At 43.0% G+C, this 26,311-nt stretch overlaps 1 protein-coding gene across 4 annotated transcripts in view; it reads left to right on the forward strand.

The window, feature by feature from the left end:
- The first annotated feature begins 1,805 nt into the window (after window positions 1-1,805).
- NOSTRIN (nitric oxide synthase trafficking) overlaps window positions 1,806-26,311 on the forward strand; it is a 40,281-nt gene continuing 15,775 nt past the window's right edge. For 3 of the 4 annotated variants that reach the window (XM_081957867.1, XM_081957869.1, XM_081957870.1), the window contains exons 1-9: window positions 1,806-1,861; window positions 9,094-9,177; window positions 11,293-11,355; window positions 11,578-11,659; window positions 14,889-14,951; window positions 15,997-16,095; window positions 17,011-17,136; window positions 23,146-23,244; window positions 23,331-23,456. In XM_081957867.1, coding sequence (XP_081813993.1) covers window positions 9,155-9,177; window positions 11,293-11,355; window positions 11,578-11,659; window positions 14,889-14,951; window positions 15,997-16,095; window positions 17,011-17,136; window positions 23,146-23,244; window positions 23,331-23,456 — 681 coding nt within the window. In that variant the 5' untranslated portion in view covers window positions 1,806-1,861; window positions 9,094-9,154. The remainder of the gene's footprint in view (window positions 1,862-9,093; window positions 9,178-11,292; window positions 11,356-11,577; window positions 11,660-14,888; window positions 14,952-15,996; window positions 16,096-17,010; window positions 17,137-23,145; window positions 23,245-23,330; window positions 23,457-26,311) is intronic. The other variant, XM_081957868.1, reaches the window with a different exon arrangement.

Genomic DNA, 26,311 nt, shown 5'->3' on the forward strand with positions numbered 1-26,311 from the left:
CCTTCTCATTGGGTGGTCAAAGTATTTGAGTTTCATCTTCAGGATCTGGCCTTCCAAAGAGCAGTCAGGGTTGATCTCTTCTAGGACTGACAGGTTTGATCGCCTTGTAGTCCAAGGGACTTGCAGGAGTCTTCTCCAGCACCATAGCTCAAAGTCCTCAATTCTTCGGCGCTCAATCCTTCTTATGGTTCAACTTTCACAGCCATACATTGCTGTTGCAACAACAGTAGCTTCCTTTCCCCCTTTCAAAGCAGGTCCAAAATTTATAAAGCTGCCTATATCCCTCTGCCAATCAATATTGTCCACCTGTATCCCACATCAGAAGTGTCTAACTTTTCCCAGTTCAAAGACTACACTTTATCATTCAAATGGCAGGTCAAGAAGGCTGCAAAAAAGTTACAGGCAGCGTTAAGACAAACTTTCCTCTGATTGTTTGAAACAGAGTTATAGAGGAAAGAAGATGAAATGCAAGTGCCCTTCCTAGTAGTTGGAAAACATTATTTGTTCAATCATTGATTTTGTCGCATTGGTCTCCTGCCTCAATAAGATTCTAATCCTTGCTAGAACCTTTATTTCAAATAATTATCACAATCATATGTACGTAACTCTTTTCTCTGAGCTTCATCAGTGAGTGATTTTGACCGGACGATAACCTGAAAGAAACATACCCTCAATTCTCTATCATTGGTAGATGCATTGCAAAAACAAATGAGGAACATTAATATCCTTGAGGATAATATCCATATATTACAGCATCAAATGTATTTGAGCCTTGGTGGCAGGGTGGTTATAATGCAGTATTGCAGGCTAACTCTGCCCACAGCCAGGAGTTCAATCCTGACCCACTCAATAATAATAATACAATAGTAGTTGGAAGGGACCTTGGAGGTCTTCTAGTCCAACCCCCTGCCTAGGCAGGAAACCCTATACCGTTTCAGACAGATGACTCAAAATTGACTCAGCCTTCCATCCTTCTGAGGTCAATAAAATGAGGAGCCAAATTGTTGGGGGGCAATATGCTGAATCTGGAAAATGCCTAGAGGGGGCACTATGAAGCGGTATATAAGTCTAAGTGCTATTACTATTTTGATCTTTGGAAGTTAGAAATATTTCATTTGTATTTCAATATTTCAAAGATTTTTGGATAGAGTTAACAGAATGTTTGTCTTTCTCTGCTTGATCTGGATCCACTACATGTGGGTACAAGCTGGTTTAGGTTCTGATGCTTTGTGCTTTTCAGTTTTATTAAACCTGGAATGCTTTCAAAAATTAACATCATTCATACATTAAGGACAGAAAAACTGGTGTTTTTGAAAGTGGGAGGCAACTGAGCAGGCCTCCTACTGTGTGGATGCTGGGAAAAAAAAGGTGTGGTGATATTGTAAATACATCTCTTTGTGAGTTGGCCGGGAATTCAGTTTCTTGGGTGGAGATGTCAGATACTGAAAATTGTTGCATCTTAGTAGCTGAAATTCTTGTGCAAATCTGGGCACTGTATATTCTCACTGGTTCATCAGTTTACAAAATGAGTTATTCTTTTAAGTTTCCGCTCCTTTATTCCCAATATTTCCTGCTGGGAAGAATCATTGCCACTCACTCATTCCTCTCCCCCCACCCCTCCCTCCCCACAAACACACAATACCACACCCCATGCAGGTACAGACAATTCCAAATGCTTTGTGTAAGAACAACATAACCGGTCACCCTAGTGTAGGCTTGAAATATTGCAAAATGTTCAGCCTTCTAAGTGACTCAGTCCCTGTGCTGTGTTTCAGCATGATCAGGCCTACCAAGCGCTGAAAGGGTATTCTAAAAATGGAGATAATCACTGCAAGCAACTCTTATCTATACTTCAACAGAGGTATGTATGAACAGCGTGAAAGAATGTAATGACGTCTGTGACTGAATTTGTTTTTGCTTTCAAAATTGGGAAGGAAGAGAGAGTTGGTGTCACGTGGAGCAGGCTTTAAAAACGAGACTCTGCATTGTTTGCAAAGAGTGTTTAATTTACTCACTCACCCAGTGGTTACCAGGACAGCTGATGCTTTGGAGGGAAAAGACAAGTTTCAGAATAATATTATATACCTGGATTTTATTTCTGTTCCATGATGTTTGGCCTGACGATAGTGTGCTCTCATATACTGTTACCCAGGATGGGCTTCAAAAATTTTAGCAACAGGTTCGCTGCCTGGTTCTGGGGTGGGCGTGGCCATAATGGGCATGGCCTAGTCAGCCTCCGGCACCACAGGGGGGGTGTTTTCACCCTCCCCAGACTCTGGAGGCTTTTCTCGAGCATCTCGGAGGGTGAAAATGTCCTTCCCCGGGCTCTGGAGGCTGTGAACTTACCTGGCATCCCAAACAGGCTGTGTGAGGACTCCTGGGAGGGGAGAGGCAGGGTGGGTGGGGCAGGGTGGGAGGGATGGGAGGGGCAGGGCAGGGTGGGCGGGGCCAGCCATGGGTGGGATTTGCTGGTTTTCCAAACTGGGCAGATTCTTAGCTAGAGGTTCTCCCGAACCCGTGCAAACCCTCAGCAGCCCACCCCTGCTGTTACCCAAACATTCATAGAGCCACATCTTTTATAGGGAAAGTATTGAAGATTTTTATTTTTATTTGTGATTGGTTACAAGACTGTCAATTTGTTTAAGAACTTGGCGTGTTCGGATAGTAAAAATTAACCACACCTGAATTTGCAGAAATAGCAATACAGGATGATTAATTTAAAAGAGAAATTAGAAGTTTTGACCTAGAGAAAATGCCAAAGGAAGAGAAGGCAAAGAGAATGATAAAGTCATTTCCACAGGTAGATTATAAAGAGCCAAGGAAAGTTCAAATCAACCCGACTTGCATTATAAACTGGAATCAGCTAGGTGCTGGTCTTAGGCAGTGATGGCAAACCTTTTAGAAACCGAGTGCCCAAACTGCATGTGCCTGCATGAAAGGTGTGTGCACCTGCATAAATGGACATGTGGGCGTATGCATGCGTGGATTTGCATGGATGTGCACATGTGCAGCAGGTGGGCATCCCAACACCGGCAGCGCAGCGAGAGGTAAGATCTTTTTCTTTCGTGAGCTTCTGTTTCATCATTTGCAGGGAAACAGAAGCTCACGAAAGAAACGCCACAGAGATCTGAGCTGGAGTGATGGCGCGCGTGCCAGCAGAGAGGGCTCTGCGTGCCACCTCTGGCACGCGTGCCATAGGTCCGCCATCACAGTCTTAGGCAAAAGACATCTGAGCCAACGAGGCGCAAATCCCCTTTAGAGACCCACGAATGTTACATCAACTCAATTTCAAGAGATAGTGGAGCAAATTCCAGCCAATGGGGAAACCCAGAAGCTCTGCAGAACATTGTTGATACAAGTGAAATCAATCATCTATTTAGCATCTATTTTGAAATGATCAAGATGACAAAAAAAGAAATAAATAAGTTCTGTTAAATGAAAAAAGAGTGAAATGCTGGATCAATGTGTCTTGTGGATGATTATGAGGAACGGGTAACTCATATGGAAGAGGATTAACTATAAGTTGCCCCATTTCCAAACTCAACAGGATTTTAAAGATCTTAAACAGGAGACCTCTGAATTCAGTTCAGATATTAATTGAAAGCCAATACTGTATAGCTCTTGTAATAAGGGGAAAATATGTTTTGGGTGACAGCTGCTCTAATTCCCTCCTTGCTGTATTTATTTTGATCACCTCTAGTGTTATTTGATGTGCTCCACATGTCACTCTGCTGCAGGTTAGTTACTTGGCACATTTTATATATTATTTATTTGTTAAATTTACATGCTTCCCATCTCATGGTTGCAGCAACTCTTTTTTATAGAATTATAAAAAAGTTTTTAAAAATATAATACAAAATAGTTATGAAAAATTAAATAAAGACTAAAATCCAAGAGGACATCAGGGTGGAGATCTTCTCTCTATCCTATCAGCCACCTCCAACATAGGACACCCAATTTGGGGGGCTCAGTCCAGCTGGCAGTGCCAGTTAAACAAAGGAATTTAATCTGAACCCTATTGTTGGCTTATTACGCAATTATGTCAGGGTTCCAAATAGCACCCAAAAGTAAATCATAGTCCAAGGCAAAGTATTGCTCAAAGTTCCAATTTATTAACGGAGCCATGTTGGTACATCTGGGAAAACCTGAATCTAAAAGCTTCCCAGTTTTCCCCACCCAGTTGAAAGTTCAAGATCTTTCCCCACACTCACAAGCCCAACACATGGCCCAATCTTCCATTGCCATGATGGCAGTTCCACCCATCCAGTTCCTGTCAGGTGTAGAGACAAAGTATGACCTTGGCTTTCTAGAAGGAATTTTGTTTTGGTTACATAGCATCTAATTCCGTACAATCCCCCCTCCCATTTTCCCACAATAGAAAAAGGCGTAGTAGAATAATAGAAAGTGTGGCAGGCCAAAGATCCAAGAGAAATATGGCTACAGGCCTGACAAATTATTCAAAAGGTGATCTAGAATATTCTTTACCTAAAGTTCACTTTATGGTCTAGATAGGAAATCTATAGTCTTCAAATTGTGTTGGATGACAGTCCCAAGCAGTTTCAGCCATCATGGAAACAGAATGCAGACATTCGAAGCGACAATCTAACAACAGTTGGGAGGGCCACATTTTTCCAGTCTTGATTGGCATGGGAACTATTGAATCAGATCCTCAGCTTGGTTCATCCTACATGATTTCATTCTGGCGATGGGAATTATGTAGGAACAGCCACACCCTCATTCTGAATAACATCTTACAGCATGGGAAACACTGTCTATAATTTTTATGCTTTACTGATTTCAATATGGAATAATTTTAAACCGTTCCATTTAATTTAAAATGGATGACATTCAATTGAAATCTACCATGCTACTTCCTTCCTATCAGTTGTATCTCTAGGTTAGAAGACATTTTTTGTAGCAGTTATGGTTTATTTTTATATTCCATAACAAAAGTTCCATAAGCTTGACTCAGATGTACTTATCCACCGAAGAGAGAGAGGGACGACTTTTAGCTGCAGCTTATTTCATCCTGAAAACCCAATTCATTTTCTTGTCAAATATTTTGAGCACCATGGTTTTCATTAGCTTTACCTTTCAAAAAGCAATTGCCACCCCACTGAAGATTTGTCTTGCATCTTAAACCTTAGGACTTCCTTTGTATGAGATGTCTTTATGAAAGTGATGCTTTTATAAATGGAATGAAACATTTTACCATCTGTGCAGTTAAAGGGAGGGGGAAATGAAGTTGAACAAAAATCACTGCTCTTCCTTTCATGGATGCTGGAGCATCAGAGGGTTTTTCTCTCTCTCTCTTCATAATGCTGAGAAAATAAAATGCACAACTTTTTAGGAGCTGAAACTATTCTTAACAGTCTGATTCTGAATCAAGCAAGTATTTGGCTCAGTAACTAGTTGGGTTCACACATTGCAGTGAGTCACAGTTGGTTTTAATCATGGTTTATTGAATAAAGTAAGGGATGCGGTGGCTCGGTGGCTAAGACACTGAGTTTGTCGATCAGAAAGATAAGCAGATCGGCGATTTGAATCCCTAGTGCTGCGTAACGGAATGAGCTCCTGTTACTTGTCCCAGCTTTTGCAGTTCAAAAGCATGTAAAAATGCAAGTAGAAAAAATAGGAACCACCTTTGGTGGGAAGGTAACAGCATTCCATGTACCTTCAGCATTCAGTCATGCCGGCCACATGACCACGGAGACGTCTTCGGACAGCGCTGGCTCTTCGGCTTTGAAACAGAGATGAGCATCGCCCCCTAGAGTTGGGAACGACTACCACATATGTGCGAGGGGAACCTTTACCTTTATTGAATAAAGTACAATGTCTGTGTTCATACCTAACACAGTAAGCCAATTTATGCAAAAGAGCTGTGTTCACACAAAACCTGTGTTCAAAAATTAATCCAGATATACAATTTAATGGAGTAATGTCAGACATAGTTGCTCTACCAGTTCATCCAAAAACATTTCAATTCTAGATTGCATCATAGAACACGGGGACATCCCCAACCCCAAGTGTTTATTTGATGCCATTCTGATTTCAACTGAAGATTGTTTCAAAGTTGCCATTTAAATTAATTTCAAAATTCTTAATCTCAGTGAATTGAGCAGTCATCTTAGCCTTTGAAACAAAAGATAACAAGATCTGCGAACTTTGCCTGCCTGCAAAGCTCGTGACCCCCGAGTTGTATGCTGCTTTCCTGAAGTGTGTGTTAAGTGGGGTTTTCCCCCCCACTTGCCTGTGATAGTGTTGATACCCATGGACCCAGCATTACTCCAACCTCAGAGCAGTTCAACAGAGGCTGCTTTAGATATTCAGTTGTAACTTATGAGGACCCAGATCATTGGGGGCAATATGCTGACTTTGTAAAACAGCTTAGAGAGGGCTGCAAACAGGGGTGGGCTGCTGAGGGTTCGGGAGAACCTCTAGCTAAGATTCTGTGCAGTTCGGAGAACCCCCCACTCCTGGCTGGCCCTGCCCACTCTGCCATTCCCCTCCCAGAAGTCCCCACTCGCCCCTTTTTGGATGCAGGTAAGTGCAGAGCATGCCTGGAGGCTTGGGGAGGGTGAAAAACGGGCCTACTGGAAGTTCAGGGAGGCTGGAAATTGTTGAGTTGGCAAGAACGCAGACTGACGCCGTGAGGCAAAGACAACTAGTTTATTCAAACAGAAGTAACAGCACGCAAATACAGGAGAGAATCAGCGGCTAATCCTGCCTGACAGCTATTTATATGGAGCTGTCAGGCAGGATAGCCAATCAAGTAACAGAGAGTTGCCCGCGTTTAGCCAGGCCGCGTCTTAACCAATCAGACACGACCTGGCTGTTGCTGTTGCTGGCTGACTCGGGGAAAACTCCCGACGTCATTGCCAGGACACTACAGAAATGGGCCCTTTTACTGCCTCCAGAAGGCCTCTGGAGTCTGGGGAGGGCAAAGCTGCAGTGGTGCAGGAGGTTGACTAGGCCACACCCACCATGGCCACGCCAACCCAGCAACCGGGCAGAGAACTCCTTGTAAAAATTTAACATCCCTGGCTGTAAAGTACTGTGAAGCGGTATATACGTCTAAGTGCTATTGCTATTATCAAATCAAGAATAAACAAGAGAAACTGCTCAACTTACGTACATCTGTGTCAGAATTAGTATACAAATCTGTGATCAATGCCTTCCAAGGATCCAGTTATATCACCTCTGTCTGTAATAACTGTTTTAACTGTCTTCCCGTTATTTGTCCTATACGTTTTCTTACAGTCCTCTCCTGCTCCACCCTCATTCAAGGAGCATGTTTGATAAATTACGTTCCAGTCGAAACCAGTAAGAGTGGCGGAGAGACGGAAACCAATTTTCTCATGTAAATTACATGAGTGCTGAGGGCAAACAGGGCATAACTGATTCATGACAGTGCAAATGAGAATTCTTAGGAGAGCAGTGCCGACTTTAATATGAGCTGCTGAGTGACATGAATTATAGAGCAGCAGGGAAAGATGAATTTTCCAGAATGACAGATAGTTTCTGTCGAGTACAAGGGAGCAGCATGTATTGGAAGAGGAAGGTATTTCTGAAAACCGGTTGTTTTGAGAAAAGTTCAAATTCACCCTCCTTCCCCTAAAGAGGTGTCGGCAAAAGAAAAAGTACCCTTTGAAACAACGCGCAAAATCCCATTAACATCCTTCCAAGCACAACTAAATAATTATTTATCCATTGGTGATGCATTCATGCTGTCTGGAAATTTTAAAAAATATTTATTGAATTAGAGTGTAAACCATTTGGTAGTTCTTAAAAACTTAGCAACAATCGAACCACTTCTAAATGACCTATTGCAACTGCTTAAATATTTTGCTTCATTGTTGTTGTTGTTTTGGAGGGATGTGTGTGTGTGTGTGTGTGTGTGTGTGTGTGTGTACACATGCATAGGGATAAATCCAGTATTGGGTACAGCGCAGTGGTGGGGTGCTGCCGGTTTAACAACCGGTTTGGTGAGAGTGCTTTGCGCGCACATGCACGCTTTGTATGCTTGAGCGCAGCGCTGAAAATGCAGCATTTAGAAGCTCAGCTGCTTACCTTCCAATCAGCAACGGTAAGTGGAACAGCAATTGAGATGCGCTAGAAAGAAGGAAATAAAGGACAGGATAGGGTGGGGGTGGGTGGGTGGGTGGGGCAGCTGATTGTCGGAGCTTCCGGTTCACCCAAACCAGTCCGAACCGGTTGAATACCACCTCTGGTACAGCTAAATAAACTGTCCCCACACCACCCCGCTTCCAGCAGTTGCAGAGCAGATGAATTGGCGGTTATAGGTAAAGCATAATTTCTCTCTGTGTTCAGTTTCTTTCTATTTTATTGTGTTTGTAAAAAAAATCAAATTCTTTCCTTTCAATATTTTTTAAAGGCATGAATGAATTCTAGTTGAGAAATCATTTGGTAAAGAGACGTGTCAATTCTAATGTAGTGCCAAAAACATGATTGAAAAGGTCTGCAATGGCAAGGAAGGACATTTGCCAACCTACACTGATGAGCCATAATCCTTGATTCCTAGATGTCACTTGAGGGGAGGGAGGGAGAGAGGGAGGGAGAGAGAGAGAGAGAGAGAGAGAGAGGGAGGGAGAGAGAGAGAGAGAGAGAGAGAGAGAGAGAGAGAGAGAGAGAGAGAGAGAGAGGGAGGGAGAGAGATTGCAAGCATAGCCTCCAAAGTAGCTTTGATTTTTTTCCCTTCTGCCCATAGAAACATTCCTGTGGGTGCCCCTGATTCAGACTCTCAGAAGTTATGCATTTTAATATTATCTTTGGACTGGTGGATTTGTCCATTTTGTTTTCACATATTTAACTTCCTCCAAGTCTGACTTTTGTGAGATTTATTAGACTGTTTAGCGGAAGAGTCTGGCTTGCACAGGCTCTAGCACAGTTTTGGCCAAGGCTATTATTATATTATTTTAACTCCTGCTGTATAGATTCCTGTCTCTCCACTTCTCCTTCTCTCCCCACCCCCCCACACGCATACGCAATGCTCATTTTCCCCCTCCCTTGCTGAAGTTTCCAAAGTTTTAACTTCTAAGAGGAATGAGTGCCCATTGACTCTTTCCTCTACAGAACTAGTTTGGAGATTACATATGGTAAAGGACTGGAGAAATTGGCAAACAAGCTTGCCAAAATGCTGACTAAAATAAAAGTGAAGTAAGTATTAACTACTTTTACCCTCTTCTCCTCCACCCCTGGTCCAGGATTTTCTTCAAGGGTAAAGATATGCTACCTTTGATGGTGGTTGGGGTTCCAAGATTACAAGTCTTCTTCTCTTCTGGGTGTGACAAAAGGAAGTCTGTCTTCCTGGACATGCTGTAGTTACGTTATCTGACCAAATGGACTCAGAGCTCTGATGATTAGAAAGCATTGCTGTGCTTGTGATCAGCTTTTCTTGATTTTTTTTTTGTCCATTTGAGAACTGCAGCAATTGCATCCTAATTGGAAGCTGTTGAGAACCATTATGCGTGATGGTTACTAATAAGGAGATTGCGAGGAACCACAGGGACGTCGCAGGATCCCAATTTTTTTCCGGCTATCTTTTATATTGATGTGTACCACTGACTATTATAGTACTTTTGTGGATTGATAATAGTCCCCAATCACAAATGGGAAGCATTCTTCTCATTTTAGAATAAAATAGAATTAGAATTAGAATTAGAATTAGAATTAGAATTAGAATTAGAATTAGAATAGAATAGAATAGAATAGAATAGAATAGAATAGAATAGAATAGAATTCTTCATTGGCCAAGTGTGATTGGAAACACAAGGAATTTGTCTTTGGTGCATAGGCCTCAGTGTACATAAAAAGAAAGATACATTCTTTTTATTCGAATCATAAGGTACAATGATAGTCATAGGGTACAAATAAGCAATCAAATCATACTAGGAAACAATCAATATAAATCGTAAGGATACAAGCAACAAAGTTACAGTCAAGTGGGAAGAGATGGGTGATAGGAACAATGAGAGGACTAATAGTAATAGTAATGCAGACTCAGTAAATAGTTTGACAGTGTAGAGGGAATTATTTGTTTAGCACAGTGGTGACATTAGGGAAAAAACTGTCCTTGTGTCTAGTTTTTCTGGTGTGCAGTGCCCTGTAGCGTCGCTTTGAGGGTAGAAGTTGAAACAATTTATGTCCAAGATGTGAGGGGTCTATAGATATTTTCACAGCCCTCTTTTTGACTCGTGCCATATGCAGGTCCTCAATGGAAGGCAGGTTGGTAACAATTTTTTTTTCTGCAGTTCCAATTATCCTCTGAAGTCTGTTTCTGTCTTTATGGGTTGCAGAGCCAAACTGGACAGTTATAAAGGTGCAGATGACAGATTTTCATCCATACCCTATATCAGATATGGGCAATCTGTTAGAAACAATCGTATTTAGACATGTTTGAGGGCTATGCAAGAAAAGCCTTGGTGCAAAGTTCATGTGAATTGGAACCAGGGTTTTCTCCTTTGCCGGGAGGGGTACACAGGAAACTTGGGAAGCTTCTCCGTATTTTCAAAAAAAAAAAAGTCCCCAAGTTAAAGCCATTAGAGAGCTTTCCTTGGAGTTTGTCTCCGTTTTCCATCCCAAAATAAGGAAATTATGCCACTATTATTGAACGGTAGTGATCAAATTGAAAACAATACAAGGGGGCTCATGGCTGATTTGCTCATGTGCGTGCTTGATGCGTATTGTGTGTGCATGCACAGTGCAATTTAAATTATTCTGTGCATGCGCAGAACTGAAAAACAAGATGGCGCCACCGCCTGGGGAACCGATTCAGGGGCGTGACAGGCCTGGGTCACTACCGGTTCCAGCAACCCAGGCTACCAAACCACTACTGGTTCAGCCGAACCGGTCTGAACCGGTAGGAACCCACCACTGGTTCATGTTCCATATCTTACTTTGGGATCTCAGAATGTCCTTCTGCTCTGTGAGCATAATAGAATTGAAACAAACTGGGGGGGGGGGAGGAATGAAGCACATTAGCTACACATCACTCAGGTATCCCTTTGCCACCCAAAACTATTTTCAAATATAGCCAGCTTGCTTCCAGGGTTCATTTCTACTAAGCAAATACACATCTGTAATTCATCTTATAAAGCCACTGTTACAAAATTAGCCCTGGGTCTCGGATTTAAAAAACAGATCATATGAAAATGTAAACCCAAACTTAGTCAAAACATCATATTTCCTGGGTTCTTAGGAATTATAACTCGCTTATTCAGAAGCTGAAATAAAAACTGATGTCTCCTTTTCCCCCCGTGGTCTTTCCTTCAGCTACATTCATAGTACTTCGCTTTGTGTTTCGGAGGAGTTGAAATCTGAATCAGATTTGCACAGGTAAGCACAACTTGCTTCATTATTCAAAGTCTGCCGAGGCCTGGAAGGGCTTTAAAACTTCTACAATAAACATTTCAGTATTATTGCCTCCTCCATCGGAAGTGATTGCATGGGTGATATTTACAATCCTTTCTCTGCTGTGGATGTCTGGCAAATGACATTGTGTTCCAGGAAGGCAAGTTTTCATAACATAGGTGTATATATTTTATGTCCTGCGTCTAGAAAGCTTGGCAAAGCCATTCAGACAGAGGCGATAAACCCAATGAGTCGTATCCTGCAGGACCATGAGAAGAAGAAGAAAATAGTGAGTAGTGTTGTGATAATGTACTGCTTTGCCAATGTTTTGCTTTTTGTATTTGGGCCTACCGTGACACTGACTAGAATCCAAGCCTGTTCTGACCCCCCTCTTCCCCCGCAATCACAGACACACTCCGACCCAAAGATACTTCACGAGGTTTATTGCACAGACAGACAGATCCTTGGCAGCAATCCAACACAACTCGACCTTCAGAACCCTCCGGCACTGACACGCAATAGCAGCTATCCAGCCTGCCACGCTCACAAGACTGTACTCCCACAATAGTTCCTGCGTTGACTTCTGCAAAGGGCGTGTACACAAGCAGTCCTTATATAGTCTGGAGAGGAGTCTAATTATCAGCAGCTGAGAGCAATTACCTCCTGTATCTGCGCAATTGCTCCTTACACCTTTTAGCGCGCCAGTAACAAGCATCTAACAACTAACTGTTGATGTCTGACTCACTGTCCCGTGACTCCTCCCCACTGCTCCAAGGCATGACATCAGGAGACCCCTTCCTTTCGCTTTCACCACTGCTCCATGCCTCAGGCGCCTCCTGGTGGCCGACCAGCCTCTCTGATCCCTGCTCGGAGTCAGAACCCTGCCCAGGGTCCTCCACATCCTCCAGAGCCAACTTATAGGGACCCTCGCTGGCGGAGTCTGGTGGCAGCTCCAACGGCTCCTGCTGGGCCACAACACAAGCCTATACCCCAAATTGTCACCAAAACATATCTTGATGGGAAACAACCAGCACCCATCCTTCATTTGAATCTCATCATTGCCCAGGTCTGAACCAGGGGTGGCATTCACTTACCTTCCCTACCGGTATACAAATGTGAGCGTGTGCGCATGCGCTCAGCCTTCCGCGTATGCGCTTTTGGATAAAAAAGGGCCTAAATGGGATGCCATAGAGCTGTGGTGGGTGGGCAGGGCCACCCGTGATTTCCATTCCCAGTTCGGGTGAACTGGTCCAAATCAATAAGATGCCACCTCTGGTCTGAACATGTTACAAATATAGCAGCATGGGCAAAATTGACTTTGGACAACACTAGCTAACAGATCATTCCTAGAGACACAGACCAAGAGGGATGATACAAGAAGAAGAAGCAGTAGAAAAAGGAAAGTCACTCCTGACTGCAAGCTGTAAAGGCAAAAGTCCCTTTCAAATCAGGCTTTATTGCCCAGATTTGAAATGGTTCTCCCTGAAAACCATACTAAGAAAACCGTATCACCCTATCTCATAACCAACCTAGATGGGTAATGATCAGGGATAGGCTTCAAAAATTGTAGCAACTGCTTCTCTGCCCTGTTGCTGGGTGGCTGTGGCCATGGTGGACGTGGCCATGGCAGGGGGAGGCGTTTTTTACCCTCCTGAGGCTCTGGAGGTTTTCCTCGAGCCTCTGGGAGGGTGAAAACTGCTTCTCCCGCCCTCTGGAGGGAGAAAACAGGCCCTTTCCAGACTTCCGGTAGGCCCGTTTTTCGTCCTCCCAAAGCCTCTGCGTGGCTTATCTGGCATGATGGACAGGCCGCGTGGAGACTCCTGGGATGGGTGGGGTAGGGTGGGAGGGGCGGGGTGGGGTGGGTGTGGCCAGCCAGGATTGGCATTTGGAGGTTAGGGCAGAATCCTAGCTCGAGGATCTCCCAAACCTGTGCGAACTCCCAGCAGCCCACCCCTGGTAATGATCACAGGTGTCCTGCTTTTCTTGTATCTTTTTTACAGTGGAACTGATTCCTCCTTCAAATCCTGAATGTAAAATATGTAGGTGCAAAGAAGGTTACATCTGGTTTTTGGGGATGGATTTCTTATTTCAGTGAGGGCCTTGGCATTTACTGGGCGAAAACCATGTGACTAGCAATGGCGTGGCCATGACAATGATCTATTCCATACTGTGCATCTTGTGGGCAAAACATCTACCACATACTTTCTACCTCTTGGGGTTCTAAGTAGTCAATCAACAATTTGTGATCTGGCAAAACAAGATGAAGGAATTCCACACATTTCAAAGGTCTCTTAGGTAGAAAGTCTTTCTAATCTAAAGATGTACTGGTACCCATTCTGCCCTTTGTAATCCGTTTGAGCTAAGATACTGTAAAATGGACACTTTGTGAAACCTGGAACATGAAAAACCTTCCACTTGGTGATAAGCGTAATGATAACAATTCTATCGTTTTCAACTTGATCTCCCATTACGCTTATCACCAAGTGGAAGGTTTAGGATGTGCACATTAGTATATATCGGTCGGTGCAATTCATTTTTCTCTCATCCCCCACCCTTTTCTTATACATTTCACTATAAAGCTTTTGCCAACATACTTCTTTAGCAAATCTTGGGGGTGGTGGAGGTTAAAAAATTCAAGGTAGCCCATCCCTTCCTTATATGGTAGATACATATTCCTGGCAAGTCCTAAACTGAAAGAAATGCAAAATGTTATTCTCTTGGATTATTATTATTATTTATATGATCTATTCTATTGTAAAAAAAAATAAGCTTTTTTAAAAAAAATAAGTTTTAGAATTTACCAACATAATTAAATATATTATGTTATATTATCCCAAAGAACCAAAGGTGCTTTTTCAAGCGGCAACTGGACTTTCTGTTTTTTCTTTGAAGATGTTTCACTTCTCATCCAAGAAGCTTCTTCTGCATGGTCATCCTGAACACAGATGACTACAAGGCAGAGGTGGTATTCAGCAGGTTCTCACCGGTTCTGGCAAACTGGTAGCGGAAATTTTGAGTAGTTTGGAGAACCGGCAAATACCACCTCTGGCTGGCCCCACCCCCATCTGTTCACTGCTTCCCAAGTCCCAGCTGATTGGCTGGGTCTTCTTTTGTTGCCCTGCACAGGAGAACGGAGCTGGAAGGCAGGTTAGTGGGTTGGGAAGGGAAGGGAAATTTTGCAGTAAACGTCCCCAGGAGTGTGGAGGGAATGGAAATTTTGCAGTATCCTTCCCCTGCCATGCTCACCAAGCCACACCCACAGACCCAGTAGTAAAAAAAATTGAATCCCACCATTGCTACAAGACCAAAGTGAACAATCTTCTGAAGGACACTGCTACATAGGAGACTGTGAAGAGAGACCCCACCAGCAGTTACAAGAAACCAGAAAGTCCAATTGCCTCTTGAAAAATCACCTTTGGGACAACCATGACTCGGATGACTTGAGAATCTCCATAGGCAAAACGAAAACCTAACAAACAGTTATTTCCCCCCATGATTGTGGTGTTTCTCTCCACAAGGTAGATAATACAGTAGAAAAGGCCGCCGAAGCAGTTACCAGCAACTGGCGTCAACAGTTAAAGGCAAGTTTTAATTTTTTATTCCTACAAAACTACATGGAAGTAATCCATCCATTGCAAACTGCTGCAACGGTTCCATTTACCTAAACGGGATTCAGAAATTCTTTCTGAGAAGTGAGTGTCTTTAATGACTACCCAAAAAAGATACTGGCTGACTGGTTCTAATTTGCAGGAAGGAAAAAAGGTTATTCTAAAATAAGAGACTTAAAATTTTTCAATGCTTAAAAATTAATAATCTGGACAGTGGTGGGATTCAAAATATTTTAAATACCGGTTCTGTGGGTGTGGCTTGATGGGTATTGCATGCTTGGTGGGCGTGGCTTGATGGGCATTGCATGCTTGGTGGGCGTGGCTTGATGGGCATTGCATGCTTTGTGGGCCTGGCTTGGTGGGCGTGGCAGGGGAAGGATACTGCAAAATTTCCCTCCCCACCCCACTAACCTGCTTTCCAACTCCATTCTCCTGTTCACGGCAACAAAAGAAGATCGGCCGGGAGGCCGAAAGGGTGGGGCCAGCCTGTTTGCCGAATCTCCGAGCTACTCAAAATTTCCACTACCAGTTCTCCAGAACCTATCAAAACTGGCTGAATACTACCTCAGAATCTGGAGGATGCAACTTTTTTCAAATTTTAAAAATTTTCTTTAAAAATTGAACATTTTCTTCTACCCTATATTACACGAACCAGTATGCAACAATGAAATATTTACTATTCTCAGGGCAGTGACTGATAGATTTCATCTAAATGTCATCATCACAAGCCAGAGATGCCGTGTGTGTGTGTGTGTGTGTGTGTGTGTGTGTGTGTGAGAGAGAGAGAGAGAGAGAGAGAGAGAAAGTCATGAAGCCAATGATCATTAAAAAGAGTAGAGCTTCGGTCCCACAGTTGTACTCACCCTCTTGACTTTTGATAACTCAATACTCATAGTTTGGATTGTATGCAACTTCCAAGAGATGGAATAACAAAACATCTACTGTAAGAGGTTTCTTACCATGGCTCATATTGACTCTGATTATGAATTCTGTTGATATTGGTGCATTTGTGGGATAGGCCAAAAAGAAGTTAAAAGAGCTGACCAAGGATCATGAAGCACTTTTCCGTGATACAGAAAGCTCCCACCCATTGGCTTCCCCAAAGAGCAAAAAAAAGGTATGTCTTCACACAGGTGTATGCCCAAATGGAGACATTATATAAATAAGGTGGAGTAGGTAGACAGGTAACTTGACTCAGGATGTTCAATTCCCAGAGGAACACTCTGCTTGCTAATTACCTTCTGGGGAAGTATCTTGTAAGCACTTTCATAGCCCATAACAGCAGATTTCTCCTGACACCTATTCTTCTACATTACTTGATAAATCTTAATGATTACAGAGATGTTGCTTTTTCCTCTCCTTCCTTGCATGTGTCCCTGGGGTGGAACTGAAAAATGTTAGCAACGGGTTCTCTGCCCGGTTGCGGGGTGGGTATGGTCTACTTGGCCTCCTGCACCATGAAGGGGGGGCATTTTCACTCTCCCCAAGCTCCGGAGCCTTTCCTTGAGCCTCCAGGAGGGTGAAAACAGCATCTGTCAGGCTCTGGAGCCCCTCCCGAAACCAGAAACAGGCCCATTTTAGGACTTCCAGTACTTCTGGTAGGCCCATTTTTCACCCTCTCCAGGCTCCGGAGACTTCCCCAAGCCTCCAGAAGGGTGAGAATGGCATTCCCCTGGGCTATAGAGACCAGAAACAGGCCCATTTCCAGACTTCCGGGAGGCCCATTTTTCGACCTCCCAGAGACTCTGCACTTACTTGGCATGATGAACAGGCCATGTGGAGACTCCTGGGAAGGGCGGGGAGGGGTGGGCAGGGCCAGCCGGTCCTTTCAGCAACCGTTTCAGCGAAACGGATGCAAAATTAACATATGGTTTGCCTGAACCGGTACGAACCGGCTGAATCGCACCCCTGATGTGTCCAGATAAAATAACATTTCCACCTATTAACTTGCTTTGAAAGCAATGCCCCTTCAGGGTGAAATCAATTACGCTTTTTTGAGGGGGGGATTCTTGCACTTATATTTTCATTTCAGTTGCTCAGAAACCTAGAAAAATCTGCTATCAAACTGGCAAAGGAAGATGAAGACTATTACAAGAAGAACTTAACTGCCTGTGAAACATATGTGAAATGGGAGCAGACATTAGAAAATGGGCACCAGGCAAGTCATCAGAAGTTTCTTTCTAGTCCTAGTCTGTCTCTACTGAGCTCTCCTTCAGCTGGAAACAAGTCATATTCTTTTCCTTTTCCAATTATATCCTAGTTCGATTTGCAATTCCGTGAGGCACCTCCTGATTTACAGCTGTGCGTCCAAGATAAAACATCTAAGGCCCCCCAAAGTATAACTTTAAGCCCTGTTTTGTTGAAGATAGGAAACAAAATGGCTTCTGTTCCCAGCATCTCAAGCATCCCACACTTGTTACTCTATTGATGGAAAGTTATTTATTTGTAACAAATAAATCCCCAACCGAAGTGGGCCAATTATTTAACTGTGCTGATGGAGACCTCGTACACATTTTTGTCACCATTCCAGAATAACAAACTCTATGTGAGAGCAGGCATCATTAGATGAAGCCATTTCGTTTCATTTTTAAATATCCTACGTGGTCCCATGACAAAAAAAGTCTTCCCGGGATCACAACTCTCTCTCAAAAAATAAAAACTTAGAGCAAGCTATTTGCAAGAGAACTACCTACAACTTCCTAATTATGGAAGATAATCACTTTTTCTTTCCCAGCATTAGTCTGATGTGAAAATGTAGGTAACAGCAGACAAGAAGGTATTAGTAGGTAAAGGTAAAGGTTCCCCTCACACACATGTGCTAGTTATTCCCGACTCTAGGAGGCAGTACTCATCTCCATTTCAAAGCTGAAGAGTCAGCGCTGTCTAAAGACGTCTCCGTGGTCATGGGGCCGGCATGACTAAACGCCGAAAGTGCACATTACACTGTTCCCTTCCCACCAAAGGTGGTTCCTATTTTTCTACTTGCATTTTTACATGCTTTCAAACTGCTAGGTTGGCAGAAGCTGGGACGAATAACGGGAGCTCTCCCCTTTACGCAGCGCTAGGGATTCAAACCGCCCAACTGCCGACCTTTCTGATTAACAAGCTCAGCGTCTTTGCCACTGAGCCACCAGGTCCCTTTAATTCTTTGGAGCAAGGGTGTCAAATTTGTGACAACACGTTGTCATCACATGATGTATCGCAACTCCCCCCCCTTTGCTAAACCAGTGTGCGATGCATCAGGTTTGACACCCCTGCTTGGGAGGAAGGATAAGAAATTCATTTTTTCATCCTCAGTTACCACAGATTCAGCTTCTTTTCCTATCTATGTCAGATTTTCACCATCATTACCTTTAATTTTTGGAGGACAGAATAAAGGGCACACATGCACATAAAGAGAGACCTCTTCGCATGCCAACAGAGGTTTGCTGGCTTGTAGTATACTTCTAGGACAATTGTTACCTATATTTGGTAAAATCAAATGTGAATATTTGAATTTCATAGATAATGTATTATTTTCTTTAGTTTCTGGCAAGAGGACCACGTGATAAAAGCATATTGATTTGCAGCAACATAAATGTTCTCAAGATACGCTTCATTTCTGTAGCTCATGCTGTTCCCAAGATTTATTCCCTGAGAACAGGATGAACAGTGAAATATAAATTCTTGGCTTGGACTGACTTCTGCTTTTGTGCATACATATTAGCTTTAAAAATAAAAATAAATGTTTAATATGTATTTGTATGCTTTCCCATTCTCCTGCCCCCAAATAGTGAAAATCAGAGGTGGTATCCAGCAGGTTCTGATCAGTTCTGGAGAACTGGTAGCGGAAATTTTGAGTAGTTCAGAGAACCGGTAAAAACCACCTCTGATTGCCCCTGCCCCCATCTATTCTCTGCTTCCCGAGTCCCAGCTGATCGGTTGGAAATGGAGATTTTGCAGTAACCTTCCCTTGGAGTGGGGAGGGAATGGGGATTTTACAGTATCCTTCCCCTGCCACTCCCACCAAGCCACACCCACTAAGCCATGTCATGCTCACCAAGCCATGCTCACGGTAGTAAAAAAAATTGAATCCCACCACTGGTTAAATTTAACATGTTCACATTAAAACATCCTGTAAGGAACAATTAAAGAAGATGAATATGTTTAGCCTAAGAAAAGATGATCTCAGAAAGATGCAGCAGTGTTTAGATACCTGAAGGATTATCATGCAGGCAAAGGGGTAGATTTATCTCCTGTTTACCCCAGAGCGCAGATCCAGAAGCAGTGAGCTAAAACTACAAGGAAGTAGACTCAAAGAAGATGTGAAGGAAAACTTTCAGACAGACTGCCACATGAAACGACGAGCTTTCCCTTATTGGAAATCTTCAGACAGGCTGAAGGGTTGCCTATCATATACGATCCAGTGACTCCTGGATTGATCTCCAAGGTCCTTCCCAGCTCCACGATTCTATACTGGCCATGACTGACAACATTGTCCTTTTGCCTGCAAGTCTTGCTAAGATGCTAAAATAAATAGCTCCATAGTTAGTGTGTAGTCTTGTCAGACTCTCGCTTAACTAAAAGAGCTTCTGGACTCTTTCTTTCTTTCTTTCTTTCTTTCTTTCTTTCTTTCTTTCTTTCTTTCTTTCTTTCCTTCCTTCCTTCCTTCCTTCCTTCCTTCCTTTCTTTTTTCCTTAGTATATATCTCATTGAGTCCAACTTAGTTAAAATCAGATTAATGACCATCCAGATCAGAATCTTAAAAAATAATTTGAATGAATGAATGAATATTTATTTCTTAGCCGCACCCTCTCCCGAAGGACTCGGGGCGGCGTACAATAAAACATATAAAATACATATCTGGACAAGACATACATATAACAAAGACATGTACTAAGACGTGTACAAGGAGGAGGTGGGCTGATGGATAAAAACAATTAAAATCACAATATTTAAAAACCCCTAAATAAATAAATACCATTAAATTACACAAATAAAAAACCCGTCAGGAGCGATATAGTTAGATCATGGTTGAGCCAGGCCAGCTACTTGGAATAGGTGGGTCTTGAGCTTTACACGGAAGGAGCGGAGGTCAGAGGTAGTCCTAATATCCGGAGGGAGGTCATTCCACAGGGCTGGGCCCGCCACAGAGAAGGCTCTACTCCTAGGCGCCGCCCCTCGGCACTGTCTGGTGGACGGCACCTGGAGGAGTCCCTCTCTGTGCGAGCGAATTGGTCTCAGGGATGTATGGGGCAGGATACGATCCCGCAAGTAACTAGGTCCTGAGCCATGGAGCGCTTTAAAGATCGTTATCAAAACCTTGAAACGCACCCGATAGACCACAGGAAGCCAGTGCAGCTCGCGCAGGAAAGGTGTCACATGGGAGTACCTAGTACTCCCCATAATTACCCGCGCGGCTGCGTTCTGGACCAACTGTAGCCTCCGAGTGCATTTAAAGGTATTGATCACCATCTTTAAAGCGCTCCATGGCAGTGGACCTAGTTACCTGCAGGATCGCATCCTACCACACACGTCCCTGCGACCTATCCACTCACACAGAGAGGGGCTCCTCCTGGTGCCGTCTGCTAGTCAATGCCAGCGGGCGACACCTAGGAGTAGATCCTTCTCTGTGATGGGCCCAACCCTCTGGAATGACCTCCCCCCTGACATTCGAACTACCACCGACCTCCGTTCCTTCCGGCAAAAGTTAAAGACTCACCTATTTCAATCAGCTGGCCTGGCACTTTCTTAGTTTTACCTCCCGGGGATTTATTTATTTTAATTGGGTTTGGGGTTTTAAAAAGTTTTTAATATACTATATACTATATTTAATATTTATTATTCTATGTACAGTCTTGCAACCTCCTCCACCTACGTATTTAATTATTTAACTGTTTTGTATGTATTTTATAACGTATTTTAGTGACTGTACACCGCCCCGAGTCCCTTCCGGGAGAGGGGGCGGTCTATAAATATGAATAATAAATAAATAAATAAATAAATAAATAAATAAATATTGAGATTTGTTAAAAGTGTTTTTTTTAAAAAAAAATCAACAAATTGGCCATAAATCTTCTCTTTCTTCTTCTTCTTGGAGCAGTTTAATTAAATGCTGTTGAGCATCACCACCTCCACTGAGAGCTTCTGTGTCTTTAATTACATCCTTAGATCTTATCCAACTCCTTCAGTACTCTTTAGCTAAAAGGAACACACCTACGTAACAGTGAGAAAGATCCACGATCCAAACCCCAGCTTATTTTTTGATTGAGCTCAAGCTGCTTCCCAGTGATTCTTTGGATCCATTGCTTTCAGGTCTTAACAATGTGCAAGCAAACGGCATTCTCTAGCTATTGTTAGCTCAAATGGATGGCTTCAGTAACCCAGAAAAACATTGTTGAAGTAATCTTAGAATCAACTCTTAAGGCTCCATGGGGAAATAAAGCTGCTCCTAATAAATTTACAGAGAGAGAGGGAGGGAGAGAGAGGGAGGGAGGGAGGGAGGAAGAGAGAGAGAGAGAGAGAAAGAGAATGAGAATTTCAATTGCACTCTTTTTTCGTCTAGTTTTCTGAACTATGTATCATTATTGACTTGGGTGCACCACATTATATAAGCAGATAGATCACGTTTGATTGCTATTTTGCATTTTTTGTGCTGATTAGAAGGAAACGAGATTTGATTTTGCATCTGCCTTACTCAGGGAAGTTTTATGAAATAAATTCTGAACCAGAATGAACCTCTCTAACCGATATTTCTAGCAGGACTGGAACTGATGGGTGGGAATTCTATGGAATGCATAACTACAATCTTCGGCCCAGCTGTACTAGAACTAGTTGCTCAGGAAGTTTTACTCTCTTCTTACCATCAATTTTCCTAAGCTTCACTTAAGAAGGGCAAACATTTTCTTTCCAACAACAAATAATATAGATGCATCATGATGCTTGGATGGGCATGTTTTAAAGACCCATCTTTCTTTGATTGAGTTTTCAACAGTGAGCAACAGTCAGAACGAAAGATCAAGTCCCAAATATACATCATGCTTTAATAACAATAAATATCTCCCTGCATGTATGTCTGACAATTCATAATCACTAGGGTTCAAAGCACTCCTAATCAATAATCATATTGTGTCAACTCCCGAAATGGCGAGCCTCTGGTGGGCCATCTCAGGATTGCCATTCAGGGGGGAGGAGAAGGCTTGGCAGGGATATTAGACATATGACGTGGGAGGCAGATGTAGGGAGGGAAAATAAAATTGACACTGACAATTTTGGTGGCCAAAAATGAAAAAAGAGCTAGAGGACTATGTCCGGAGCTGTACAGTCTGTGCAACCATGTTCAGCCAGGGAAACCCCCAGGCCTCTTGAAACCCATGGTGAGTCCCATTCAACCATGGGAAGAAATAACCATGGAATTCATCATACACCTCCCAGAGAGTAATGGAAATACCATTATATGGACAATTATTGACCTGTTCTCAAAGCAAAACCACTTTGTGGCCTCCCGTTGGCACGTAAGCTGGTGAAGATATTTCTTACCCGCCTCTATGGCATTCCACAAAAGATCATCTCAGACCGGGGAGTGCAATTCACAGCCAATTTCCAGAGCCCTGACATATTGTACATTAAGAATTTATGTGTCTGACTGATTGAGCAAAGGCAAATATACATGTCCACAGGATAATGTTGCAAGATCGAATCTGGGTTGGTTATCATGATCAGCATTTACTCTTCCTTGGAAGAGTAAACCTCTGGTTCCAGTGACCAAGCCAGATTCGATCTTGAGTTATTGAGTTTTATCCCATTTTTCTTTTTTGGTCACCCCAAGGCACTTACTATATGTATCTAACACTCTCACCTGCTACTTTCAAACGCTCTAAGCTAATCTGTATGTATGAAGATCCATTCAACTCTGTAGGATTCACTTTAGATATAAACCCTAATGGCTAATGGCTGAGTAAGATTGAAGTAACTGCTCTGACTATCATGTTTAACTGTTTCTTTCACCTACTATATGTATCTAGCACTCTCACCTACTACTTTCATACACTCTGAGCTAATCTGTATGTATGAAGATCCATTCAACTCTGTAGGATTCGCTTTAGATATAAACCCTAATGGCTAATGGCTGAGTAAGATTGAAGTAACTGCTCTGACTATCATGTTTAACTTGTTCCCTTTCCCTCAGAGCATTCTTGACCTTGAGAAAGACAGACTCCTGCTTCTCTGCAATACATTACATCGCTACAGCCACCTTCTTTCTCATTTTGGGCAAAGCCTCATCGCGGTATGTTAATTCCACATTCTTTTGCTCTGAATTAAATATTACTGGGAGGTGTTCCCCCGTCTAACCTCATCTGTCATTCATTCTAGTGCCATGCAAAGGTTCACAGTGTTGTCGCTGAAGCAGAAACCGACAAGGACGTGCAGATGTTAGTGAATGAAATGTCAGTAACCGCTGCAGAGACCAAATTTGAATTCTTGTTAACGGATTACTATGTAAGTGGGCTGCCTAAATCTCCCATCCTCCACCCTGGAAGGAAGTGTTTAAAGCTTTTCCCGACTGAGATGGTGGAAGCTGAAACAGAGTACTTCTGAAAGATATCAGGATGGATTAACTCACTGGTGGAGAAGACCCCGGTTGTGATTGCACAAGACAAAATCACAAGCTAGCCAATTGTTCACAAGGACAGCACATGTGTATGATAGCAGTGCCCATCGGGTAGATGGAATATCTAGCCACCGTGCCGCCAGGAGCTGTGGAGGCATGGTGGTTAGAATGCTGAATTGCAGGCTGGTTCTGCCCACAACCAGCAGTTCGAGTCTGACCGCTCATGGTTGACTCAGCCTTCCATCCATCTGAGGTTGGTAAAATGAGGAGCCAGTTTGTTGGGGACGATATGCCGACTCTTAGAGAGGGCTTTAAACAGAGGTGGACTCCTACCGGTTCACCCCAGTTCGGCCGAGTAGGTAGTAACTCGGCTGCCCACACACCCGAATCAGTTCTATTGTCGGTGGGACCATCTTATTTTTTAGTTCTGTGCGTGCGCAGAACAATCTCCATTGCAGAAATGTAATTTTTTCCCTTTTCTAACAATCTTTTTAAGTGTAAATGTGCACGTGCATTTTTTGCGCACCACACCGGCAGTAATGCCGGTAGCAACCCACCCCTGGCTTTAAAGTACTATGAAGCGGTATATAAGTAAGTGCTATTGCTCTATCAAAATGTCAATATAGTTGATCACATTCAGGCAATTCTTTGTACATGGACATGATATCAACACACATACAAAAGGAGCAGGGCATTGATCGCATGCTTGCCCTTGTCACCCTGAATTTTGTTTTACCCATCCACCCCTCCCGTCCCCTGGGGTTTTCTTGGTACATGAGTAGAATTCAAGCTATTTACTATAGAGCAGTGTTGGTTAACCTTTTTGGCACCTGGGGCCAAAATGGGAGCATGCGGGTGCATGGGGGAGGACCAGAAACCGAAAGAGCAGTTCCCTGGCATGCTTGCGCAGTCTGGGAAGCTGAGCTTCTGGTTTCCGGCATGCGTGCTGGTCACCTGGTCTTCCGGTATCTAGCGCACATGCGCTCATAAAGACCAGCTGGCCACACATGCGCCGGGGAGCTGCTCCTCTGGTTTCCGGCGCTCCTGTGCGCATGAAGACCAGCTGGCCTGTACACATGTGTGTGTCAGAACCAGAAAAGCAAGGGGCGTGCCATAGGTCCGCCATCACAGCTATAGAGTATCTAGAATCTGAAGCTTAAAATCCACAAGCTCCTATAAACTGTAAGCACGTTTCATGCTCCAATATAAAGCCTTCATGGTGAAGAAAAGAGATGAAACTACTTTCCCCACTGGAGTAGGTTGATAGGCAGAACTTAAGAAAATTAGTCTTCTAATCAGGAATATGCAAAACAGAGAGGAAAAGGAGAACAAAGGGAACAGCGCATGAATGCGTGTATGTATTCACAGTGCCTCTATTAATCAATAGGATTAAAAGTGGCAAGAATCTTTGATTTTGGAGCTATATCTCTCCAGCACACATTTTATAGTCACTTAGGAAAGAGAACAAATAACATTAATTTTAAACTATTGTACTCTCAAACATAGCAAGTGTGTCATGGTTCAGTTTTAAACTAACTCTGAAAGGTGTCTGGACTGAAACTATGTTTAATTATGGACAAAGTATTGTCCATTATAATCTTATAATGCATTTAATGGAAATCATGACATAGAAAGTCAACACCTTCAGCATCAATGGCTTAGTTTAATGCTTTATTTCCTCCACTTAAAAGAAAATACGGAAAGTAAACTCTACTTAGATGGGGACTAAATAACAGCTATCATACCTGGACTAAACAAATTCAGACCCCACCAGGAAAAAGTTAGAGTTTTCTTTATCTCTGTGATGCTTTCTAATGACTATCTAGCCCAGGGGTGTCAAATTCATGTTATCACGATGGCGTCACATGACGTATCACGACTTTCCCCCTCTTCTTTAACTGAGTGTGGGCGTGGCCAGCACATGACGCATCCAGCCTGCGGGCCGGGAGTTTGACACCCCTGATCTAGACTATTGTTAAAGGTAAAGGTAAAGGTTCCCCTCGCACATGTGTGCTAGTCGTTCCCGACTCTAGATGGTGGTGCTCATCTCCATTTCAAAGCCAGAGAGCCAGCACTGTCCAAAGGTGTCTCTGTGGTCATGTGGCCACCATGACTAAACGCCGAAGGCACACAGAACATTGTTACCTTCTCACCAAAGGTGGTTCCTATTTTTCTACTTGCATTTCTACATGCTTTCGAGCTGCTAGGTTGGCAGAAGCTGGGGCAAGAAACAGGAGCTCACTCCATTACACAGCACTAGGGATTCGAACCGCCGAACTGTCGACCTTTCTGATCGACAAGCTGTGCGTCTTTGCCACTGAACTACCGCGTCCCTAGACTATTGTAGCTCAAACCAAATACTGTATATTTTGTCCTCTAAAATATCCAAGTCATAAACAAGATTTGCTTCTATCCACGTAGTTATATACACTTCTGCCCCTAATCTTGACTCATGTTGAATGAAATGTTATTATAACACTTTTCCATAAAATATGTCTGTCACACACATAGACATGTGCTTTTTCAGATGTAACCCTATCAGTTCATGGCATAACAGGGTAAATTGCTAGCCTTGTTAAGTTTATACATACATGGATCAGTGCTACACAGAATACTTAGGTGAATAACACTTGGTATTCAGTATAAACCAGATCAGTGACGCACAAGGGTATGACAGCAAAGTCAAACAAAATATTTTAAAAGATCATTATAGGAATAGCCAGGATTTCAGTGACTCTATTTT

Source organism: Natrix helvetica (genome assembly GCF_964273705.1).
Source record: "Natrix helvetica genome assembly, chromosome: 1".
Lineage (NCBI taxonomy): Eukaryota > Metazoa > Chordata > Lepidosauria > Squamata > Natricidae > Natrix > Natrix helvetica.